General features: G+C 30.6%; 1 protein-coding gene across 1 annotated transcript; it reads right to left on the minus strand.

The window, feature by feature from the left end:
• Nucleotides 1–484: 484 nt before the first annotated feature.
• On the minus strand, nucleotides 485–9,290 carry LOC122607022 (serine carboxypeptidase-like 18). The gene is made up of 14 exons (XM_043779940.1): nucleotides 9,143–9,290; nucleotides 8,732–8,877; nucleotides 3,031–3,107; nucleotides 2,844–2,966; nucleotides 2,465–2,567; nucleotides 2,332–2,369; nucleotides 2,132–2,233; nucleotides 1,918–2,004; nucleotides 1,640–1,810; nucleotides 1,484–1,555; nucleotides 1,240–1,388; nucleotides 985–1,156; nucleotides 811–897; nucleotides 485–718 (listed from the first exon to the last, which is right to left on the minus strand). Exons 1-13 carry the CDS (start codon nucleotides 9,253–9,255, stop codon nucleotides 814–816), a joined length of 1,437 nt encoding a protein of 478 aa, XP_043635875.1. The 5' UTR covers nucleotides 9,256–9,290; the 3' UTR covers nucleotides 485–718; nucleotides 811–813.
• Nucleotides 9,291–10,512: the final 1,222 nt, after the last annotated feature.

Here is a 10,512-nt window from a genome sequence, read left to right on the forward strand (position 1 = left end):
AAAGTGTAATAAGGATATATGTGAAACTTAAGTTTCATTCATTATACAGATATAGCCTCGTACCAACATTCTTTAAGTTCATTGAAGCTAAGCTGATAAACACTTAAAGTTACATCTAACATTAACAATGTTATATGAGTAATTATTGGTTCATGTTCACAGAAAAAATTTTCATTTTTATTTCTCTGACTCAAATATTGTGTTATTTGGAATTCCGGTTGATATTCGAGGAATATAAAGATGCTAATTCAATGACTAGTCAGCTCATAGGCTTTCAAAGGGAATTTAAGATAAGGTTATCTTTTTACCTGGTATAGGTTGCAAAATGGGTGGGTTGGGAAATTGGTTGTTCAGAAAACCTTTGCTTCGTTTGACTTCCAACAGCCTGGCCCAATCAGTCAATGTTCATGATCTAATTTGAGCAGTGTATGTAACAAACTTACCTTATAACAATGTATCTATAATTGTATAGAAAACTTATAAATGATGTGTAATCAGATGGATGGTTTGTCATTTCAATGTGATAATGAAGTGAAACATAATAAAACACAGTCCAAACCATGAATTTTCTGAAACGATACAATACAACATGATCACCCATTTCATTTTAGGGCAACAAATATATCACCACTAAGAGTCTAAGACACACCGTTGTAATGCCAAAAGAAGCAGGCTTGCAGGTCGAAAACTTGAATGCAACGGTTTTTCACAACGTGTCCTGCAAAACAAAATTACTCGAAAACTAAAACATATGATTTCTAGATTTCTAGTTATTTAAGAATTACATAAATGGTGAGTTTAGAATTTTACAATTTAGATAGGTCTATGTGCAAACCATCTTTTGATCATATCAGAACCTTCTCTAGGTTTGTCCTCAGAAGCTGTATGCCCTGCCCCCTACACAAGTACAAAATCGTATACTATTTACATTCCATTCTTATGATAATAGTAGTTTTGTACGTATACAAAAATAGCTTGTTATACCTTTAAGGTCGCAAATACTAAAGTATAGTTATCACGGGCAAATGTCGTTTTGTATCCCCCAACTTGACGATTACTATACCAAGCATCCCAATTACTATCAGTCATCGTCAAGTTAAGAGACTTTATCCATTTGAGTGTACCCGAATGTGGAACTCTCAAGTCATGATCTCCACTTTATCACCGGAAAAAGAATAACACTATATAGTAAATAATCTTGCATATTGGGGTTTCCAAAAGTAATAACCAAGTTAGTACCTGAAAATCAAAGCTCTACAGTTTCTTTTAGTTAGATTTTGATGGTAGACGACGCTACTTTGGACATTGAAATCATACAATGGCATTGAAAGTTCACCATAGTTGTACTTCATATCCAAATTACATTTCACAAACTCTTTCACTGTTCCCTACTTACAATATCATGTAACTTAGCCCACAAGAGTATACCGAAATAAATGAAAAAGGCTTCTTTTTTATACTAATTGATTACTAGTTACCATACCTCTCGTACACCAAGTGCTTTCATAACGTCTTTATTATTAGCCCAAGCGGCTGCATAGTCATGAATGTCAACCTGTCAAAAACAAGACATAATGTCGTATAAGTTTATATGCTTATAAGGAAAAAAAGTAATATATACATCAATGTTGAGAATTACATCACAATTAGTATCCTTGAAGGAAGATCGCGCGCTTAACATTCTAATTTGATTTGTAAGGTGAGATTTCTGGTAATTTCCCCTAAATATCGGATTTCCACCTCTAACCAAACTGCCTGGTGGATCGCAATCAACATCCAAAATCCTTTGATCATTGATGCGTTCAATTCGCTGGTATTAAAAAAAATGAAAGCAATATATTAGTGTGGCTAACAAATGAAAGCAATATATTAAAAAAAATGAAAGTAATTAACAGTTATGAGTTTAGTCTTAATTACTTTGTCTACTTCATCAATAGCTGACATACATAGTAGATTGTTAGAATCAGCTTGTGCATATTCTTCAAGGCAATTCTTTCTTGCAGACTGCACATATTAACAAAATGTGTAACAGATTTAGCTCGGCTGTGAAATTCCAAACTGGAAATCTGATTTGGCTTCTAAGATCACGATACGTGGCTAACTAACAGTCTTAGAAAGAATCTATGTATACCTCGTATAACTCTTCTGATATAAGTCCCATGTGATAAGAATACTCGAACCTAGAGTTTATATCGCTGTTTTTGTCAGTCAATGGGTTCCCTGCGACATATCCCTATACACGATTCCCATCATCAAACTCATTAGTATAGTCATGTATATTAGTATATATATGTATAATTTGCTAAAACTAGTTGCGTATGATGTGCTTACTCGAATGTTTAGAGTAGGTTGTAATCCTTCGTCGTTGCCTTAAAATCACGGCAAAAGAAAATGTTAAAATTAGAAAGAAGTGATTCAAAGCTATTAGTACAAAAAACCGAATTGAAGTACTTAAATATCATACCTTTGTATAACTCCTCAGTAACTATCGGAATTATAATTCCTGAATAAGAAATTCCAGTAACATACAATGGATTGTTTGAAAACTTTGGATGATCCCTAATAAACTGCATAATATAAGTACGTAATAATCAATATCTTCGTTTTTTAGTACTTTAGTTTGACTTTTTGAGTGTTTGACCGTTTATATATTCGTTTTTGTTATATAACACTTGATGTAAAATATATCAGTGGATTGCGTTTTAACAGTATTTTAATTAGCATATAACACAAAAAAATATCTATTAGTTCAAAGTTGAAAAACAAATAACTAAAATGTCAAACTAAGACATTTAATATAGGACGCAATTGCATTATTGAATTTCATAAACCTTTACATATACCTTTCTAACGAATTCAGCTGTTTGTGAAGCGGATACTGTATCACTAGAGCGGACGGATTCAGGAGTTTTCGTATATGAAAATCCGGTTAAAGTTGGTGCTTCCACATATAACACATTAACCGTCTACAAAACATCATCAAGGGTTTAATTGCAGGATGATTTGGATAAATATATACAGGCGTTATACCTTTGTCCAGGAATTCGGGTCTAATCGTAGTGCTGGTACGTTATCTATGTATTTCCCGTACATGATTTTCATCGGACCTACAAAGAACACGCACGTAACAAAGATTGATCAAGGACGCATATAGGTACAGGACCCTTTAAATATTAATTTTTTAAAATTTATTTTAATTGAGCTTTTATGTTTGTTATGAGTTAAAATATTAAAATTTGAAATAATAAAAGATTGTATACCTACATATAAAAGTTGCACTTTTTCAGTAACGTTTCCAAGAGCTTTAAATATGTATGGGTCATAATTTCATGGATATGTTTAGCACAAAAGCTTAAAGTTGGGGCTGTAGTTAAGGGCTTGGGGCTGGAGTTTGAGGTTGGAGCTAAGGGCTTGGACTTTTTTTTCAACTCTCTTCTTACGAGCTTTTATTTTAAAGACCTTTTGGGGCTTTTAGGAGTTTTTCAGGGCTGAGACTTTTAATTTCTTATGTATTACCAAACAGGATTATAAATTTCAAAGGAGCTTATTTTTAAAAGCTAAGGGCTTTTAAACCCTTAAAAGCCCCTAAAATCCCCTTGCCAAACAGACCCCATATAGTAAATTAAGATATCTGAATAGAGCTTTTATGTTTTTTATGAATTAAAATATTAAAAACGTGAAAGAATAAGAGATTGTATACCTAAGTTTAGACATATAAAAGTTGCACTTTTTCACTAACGTTCCCAAGAGCTTTAAATATGTATAGAAAGTGATATATTCACAACAAATATTTACCATTTACAACAAATACAGGTATTTACTGCACAATGTACAACCTTCTGAAGCAGACAATCGTTGTAGATGGCAAATTTGAGTTGTGAATATATCATTTCCCAATATGTATGGTTCATATAGTAGAGATCAATAAGTTTATATATATATAGTATATGTATAAAGTTTTTATTTTAGTCCTTGTTTTCTTGTTTAGGAATGTTGAATAATTATGAAGAGTGGAAGTTTAAAAATCTATAATGTGGACTCATGGCTCATAGTGACAAGTTATAAACTTATGATGGTTTATCCTAAGTCGTGATGTGACGGGGAATAGGATGTGTCTGAACACCTCGATCGAACAATAAAGCCTTTCGAGAAGTCGCTTTCGTACTGTTGCATTGCGATCGAGAAGTCCAACTAGCTAAACGTTGTCTCAATGTGTTCACGAGGAACGAGGTGGTTTTTGGTAATTAAGCAACAATGAAGAAATAATTGAATTTTTGATGATGTCCTTGGTTTCTCGTTTTCATTGGTTTTCTTACTGTTAAGTTATCTTGAATAGAGTCGCTGATAAATAAAAATTGATGTTCAAATAACAATATTGTGTCCGTAAAAAAATCATTATGTCCCGTAGCATAAAGTAAGTGCCGTTAGCGAAAACCAACCGCGGTTCATGCCGGTTAGAATACTGTCGTCTGAATGTCCCTTTTACATGTTTAACTACCATGCCGTTCAAAATATTTATATAATATATATATAGTATATAGGGTCCCATATATTATATATACTAGACTTATGCACGAGCAATACGGCGGCGGTAATTATAATGATTGTGAAGGTGGGGGTGACGTAGTAGGGACGGCGATGAAGGCGGCAATGATGTTGAATGTAAAAATAATTGATGTTAAAGGTGGTAATGTATTTATTTTTAGTCTTGAGGGATCTATATTGTAAATTATTTCACTAAGAGTGTTATAGGTATATTAGATGAAGATGTTTAAGTTAGTAAATAAAAGAGGGGGTATTTTTGATTTTTCAAAGGTAGAAAGTTTAAAAGAAATCATGACTGATTTGTTTTATGGGGTTAACATATGTACTGCAATTGTACATATGTTTGGGTATTGCCAAGTACATTATCAGGGGACATTTTTGAATATTTATAATATTTAAGGGTTAAGTTTGTAACTATTTTTTAAAATTACTTTTTTGTTGTACTTATATGGGTACTCTCTTCACAATACCTATCATTTTTCCTTGTTTTATTAGATATTATAAATTAGTTAATGGTTGGATTTCAAGTTGTAAAAACGGTTTTAAACCGAGATTGATTCTGAGCTTCCAACTAGTCATTTATTGTATACACCTTAACTTACGCATGTTTTAAAGGACGTGCTATATGTACCTCCAATATACTATTTAAACACCTATATAATTATTAATAATATCATTAAATACCTCTCTATTCTTCTTAATCATTAGATATCTCCTTAAAAAACCCTCATTTATTAGCTTTTTCTTTTTCTAATCATTACATATTTACATAAAACATTTTTTATAATTTATTTCATTAACACAATATATCTCATAATAAATTTATTTTTCTTAATAATTTATAGATATGTTAATCTTTATATATAGTTGTGTTAGTGATATTATTAATAAAAAAAACCTTACGTTTTTTATAAAAGTCCAAAAATAAAATAAATAAAAATGAAATTATTCAAAAACAATAACATATAATAACATAAATAAAAAAGAAATATTTCAAAAACAATAACAAATATAATGACATTAATTATATAAATGAAGTATTTATTTGAAAAAGAAATATTTCAAAAACAATAACATATATAGTGACATTAAAATATGTAAGTGAAATATATATTTGAAAAGGAAATATTTCAAAAAATTATAACAAATATTTCACTTATATATTTTAATGTCATTATATTTGTTATTATTTTTGAAATATTTTTTTTTTATTTATGTTATTATATGTTATTGTTTTTGAAGTATTTTACTTTTATTTATTTTAATGTCATTACAAAATATGTTACGTGTGTGTAAAACTATGAATTTGTTAAAAAACTTTCATCATCACCTTTACTTTTGTGGGAAAATAAGTATGAATTGGGTGTTTTTAATGGCTTACTTATTTTTAATGGGGTTTAAGGCCTTGAGGAATAAGGCATTATATAGAGAATGGCAATCCTAAAAAGTGTAGATAACGTCCTCGTAAAGTCCCGAAAACGTCCATTACACCGTCCTTGTGGGCGTTAAAGAAAATGGCTTCCTGTCCAAATTCTAACGCCTCTTCACACGTGAGTTTCTAGGCTAACTAGCCGTTGCAACGTCTACTCCCTCCTTTTTTTCTATCTAAACCTTACACTATATATATATTATATATTATATACTTTTTAACAAAAAAGACGTACAAATTCTATCACAAACACACATTTGGGTTCAAGCCGTGGGAAGTACATATGAATTAATTCTTTTTATGAGGATTTGACTTGGGTATTCTCATATTCAAGTCTGAAGGGCAGGGTTTACCCCCTATTAATAGTCATGCCTTCAGGCGGATTAGTAGCGGGTTTTCCTCTCATCAGGTATTTGAAATATACATTTTTACTTTGAGAGCTCTCTAGCACAGACCCGGTTAAAAAATAACATATGATAGTGAAAATTCCGCTGTATAATATCGACACGAAATTAACAGTGTAATTCACCCGTTAAAAAAAAATATATGAAAAGTAGGCCTTTCCCTATCCACCTAACATGGGTGTTCTGCCCCCTGTGGCCCTGTATATTAGTTATTCACAAATGAAATCTTTACACACGTCAATTATACATGTTTCAAATAATTAGTACAACTTAAAGATATCTATATTTATTATTATTAAATTTATTTTGGGAGGAAATGTTAACTTAGAGACTACTATTCGGACACGTGTGGGTTGCGTTATCGCATTCTTGGTCTTCAGATGTGCATTCGGGTGCCAAACTCTAATATATTACCTGTTTGGATATAACTACTATGATTCAAACCATTAACCAACTAACATGTCGTTGTTTTCAAAAAGATTAAAAACCTTCAATATATATTACTGTAAATGATATTAATAAGAAAATAACATATATTATCAACTTTTTTGATATGATCAGCATATCCTCATATCTTCTTTGTGAACCACATAACTCTCATCCACATTTTCGAGACAAACAGTAGAAATTTGATTCTTAAATTTTTATAGACGAGTCACGATTGGTTTTGGCACAAAGGTAAGTAAAAAAAGTATTCAAGGTTTTTCGATGAAATTAGAGTCATCAATTCTTTTAGTGAATATAATCGATCTTTTTACCTGTTTGGATCTTTTTACCTATTAGAGTCATCAAACTCTAATATATTACCTGTTTGGATATAACTACTATGATTCAAACCATTAACCAACTAACATGTCGTTGTTTTCAAAAAGATTAAAAACCTTCAATATATATTACTGTAAATGATATTAATAAGAAAATAACATATATTATCAACTTTTTTGATATGATCAGCATATCCTCATATCTTCTTTGTGAACCACATAACTCTCATCCACATTTTCGAGACAAACAGTAGAAATTTGATTCCTAAATTTTTATAGACGAGTCACGATTGGTTTTGGCACAAAGGTAAGTAAAAAAAGTATTCAAGGTTTTTCGATGAAATTAGAGTCATCAATTCTTTTAGTGAATATAATCGATCTTTTTACCTGTTTGGATCTTTTTACCTATTAGAGTCATCAAACTCTAATATATTACCTGTTTGGATATAACTACTATGATTCAAACCATTAACCAACTAACATGTCGTTGTTTTCAAAAAGATTAAAACCTTCAATATATATTACTGTAAATGATATTAATAAGAAAATAACATATATTATCAACTTTTTTGATATGATCAGCATATCCTCATATCTTCTTTGTGAACCACATAACTCTCATCCACATTTTCGAGACAAACAGTAGAAATTTGATTCCTAAATTTTTATAGACGAGTCACGATTGGTTTTGGCACAAAGGTAAGTAAAAAAAGTATTCAAGGTTTTTCGATGAAATTAGAGTCATCAATTCTTTTAGTGAATATAATCGATCTTTTTAAGAGGTTTAAATCTACGGATTTAAAAGAAAAACAAAGAACCAATTTTCATAAAACGTCTTAATTACTAAGTAGGGCTTAGATGATTTCGAGAGGATCAAAAACAAACGAATCTTAACTTCATAATTCATATAAGAATAAAATTAAGTTTCAATGAAGTACATTTTTCAATGCATGTTGTACAATTTATCAATACATATTTTCGTAATATCTTATAGATATACTATCAAGTTTGTACAACTAGTAAAGGAAACAATTAGCAAAACTAAATAAAACAAACATCAATTTTAACTTATCTATCTATGTCTATATTTATACTACTTATAAATTATAATCTATATCAATATTTATACTACGTATAAAAATTTATCATTTTGTTGTTTGAAATTAAGCTCTAATTAACACATTACATTCATCAATGATCAATGTATGTTGTGTAATTCATATATGATTGTATATATATTTATTATTTGTTACCCGTTATAAAGTATTAGTCACCATTTACAAAAATCTTAATACTAAGTTTATATATAAAAAAAGATAGGGTAGGCGCGATAGTAGGATGGGATGTAGGATCTATCCAAAATTGTGTTTTCATAGCTGGAAAATCACTTTAATTTTTATTCAAACATTTTTTCTAATTATTATGTTTTATAAACATAATAATCAAATAAACAACCTAGAAATCAACATACGATAAGATGGCATTTAGGTTTCAACTATAGTAAATGGTTAGTTTATATTACATTCTTAAATCTAATTATATATTTGAAGATGAATTGTCGATCGAGGTTTATGGATGTACGTATATACCGATTTCAAAAAAGAAGGCATGAAGGGTGGTGCAACCGGGTCCTCCAGAAAGCCATACCATGAGTGGATCCTCTAATGGATTCCCTTCCGACTCCACAAAATAGTAGAATAGTTGCACGGCTTCATCCTCTCCTACTCCAATATATCTGTGTTACAACACTAATTAATCACTTAGACATTTATTTATATATATAAAACGAGAGAAATTATCCCCGACAAGTATATAAAGAGGGTGGACATGATGGAGTTGTGGCGGACATTAGTGTTCCACCACAAATTAATAAAGCAAGATGCAAGGCAACTGCGAGCGTCTTGCTAGTTGGCATTTTTAATAATAATAATAATAATAATAATAATTCTGTCGTTCAAAAAAAATTATATACTTTGTGTGTATACATTATACATACATACCCCGTTTCTAGTTTAAAAGGAAGAGGACCAGGATACCCCGGTAAGGTTTCGACGATTGTTTGGGAAGTGACAAGGGTGAGGGAAGCTAGAAGGAGGAGGATGAGAACCTCCATATCTATGAAAATAATGTTTGTGTGTGCATATTTGATTTGGTGATTCTATTTATATATAGAAAGACAAACTAAAAGTATAGCTGGCCGTGCTCCATCTTATTTTCTAAAGGGAAAGGGATAGAGGAAATTGTTTGCTCCACATTTCAACCGCAAATCTGCATGACATGTATACGTGGAAGATTATAATATCGAATATAATGATAATCATCATAATTATTAACTTTCACAATCTATCACTTATAATCACATAAATAATTATACGATTCCGATTACAATTTTGTGTTTAAAAACTATATTTTATTAGGCAAGTTCAAACCTACTTTTTCAAAATTTGTTTTTAGCTTAATGAAAAACGTGGATAGTCAATTTTTTTTTGTCAGACTCTTTTACTTTATTGAAGTTATACAAACGCAATAATTCATTGTCACATCACCATCTACACAAATCTCTCTTCACCATTAAATACACGTACTTTCACCTGTAGTAGCTATTTTTTAGAAGGAAAAAAACAAAAGGAATTTTAACGGTAAATATGGGCTCAAGTGTAATAGATATATATAGTAGTGTTACTAAATTGTTACATATTAATAAATATATTTTTGAACTAGCACGTTATGTGTGCAGTACGGCAGTGGTCATGACGCTGACAGTATAGTTGTGGGGACGACTGTTGGTGGCGGATCAAGCCGGTGTCAAATGGTGTAAATTATTGATGTAAAAATAATTGATGTAAAGAGTTAATGGAAATATTTTAAAAGATAAAAGATTGATAATTTCTTTTAATTATTAATGTTAATGTGATAATGTATGTGAAAATATTTTAAGGCATACTATGATAATAATTCACAAGTTTTCAACAGTTTAAATATAGAGAGTTATTTCTTTTTAGAGTAAATTGCACTTTTCGTCCCTGAAGTTGACACGTTTTTCACTTTTCGTTCCTTAAGTGAAAAAATTACAATTTTGACCTTAAAATTGGCAGATTTTTTCAAAAATCGTCCATCGCCAAACGTCGTTAAGTTTCAGCCGTTAAGTCGGACACGTGCAACACACGTGAGGGGCTGAAACTGCAAAAAATGACAAGTTCAGGGATGAAAACTGAAATTTACTTTTTTGTTGTCATCGTCTTCATCTTCTCCGGCTGACTTTCATCGGAAAATTCACCAGAAAACTTAAATGCCGATATCTTACTCGTTTCTTCGAATTAGACCACGAAACCACTACCAAACTTCTCAAAATTAATTTCTGTACGAATCA

This window comes from Erigeron canadensis, chromosome 7 (genome assembly GCF_010389155.1).
Source record: "Erigeron canadensis isolate Cc75 chromosome 7, C_canadensis_v1, whole genome shotgun sequence".
Classification (NCBI taxonomy): Eukaryota; Viridiplantae; Streptophyta; class Magnoliopsida; order Asterales; family Asteraceae; genus Erigeron; species Erigeron canadensis.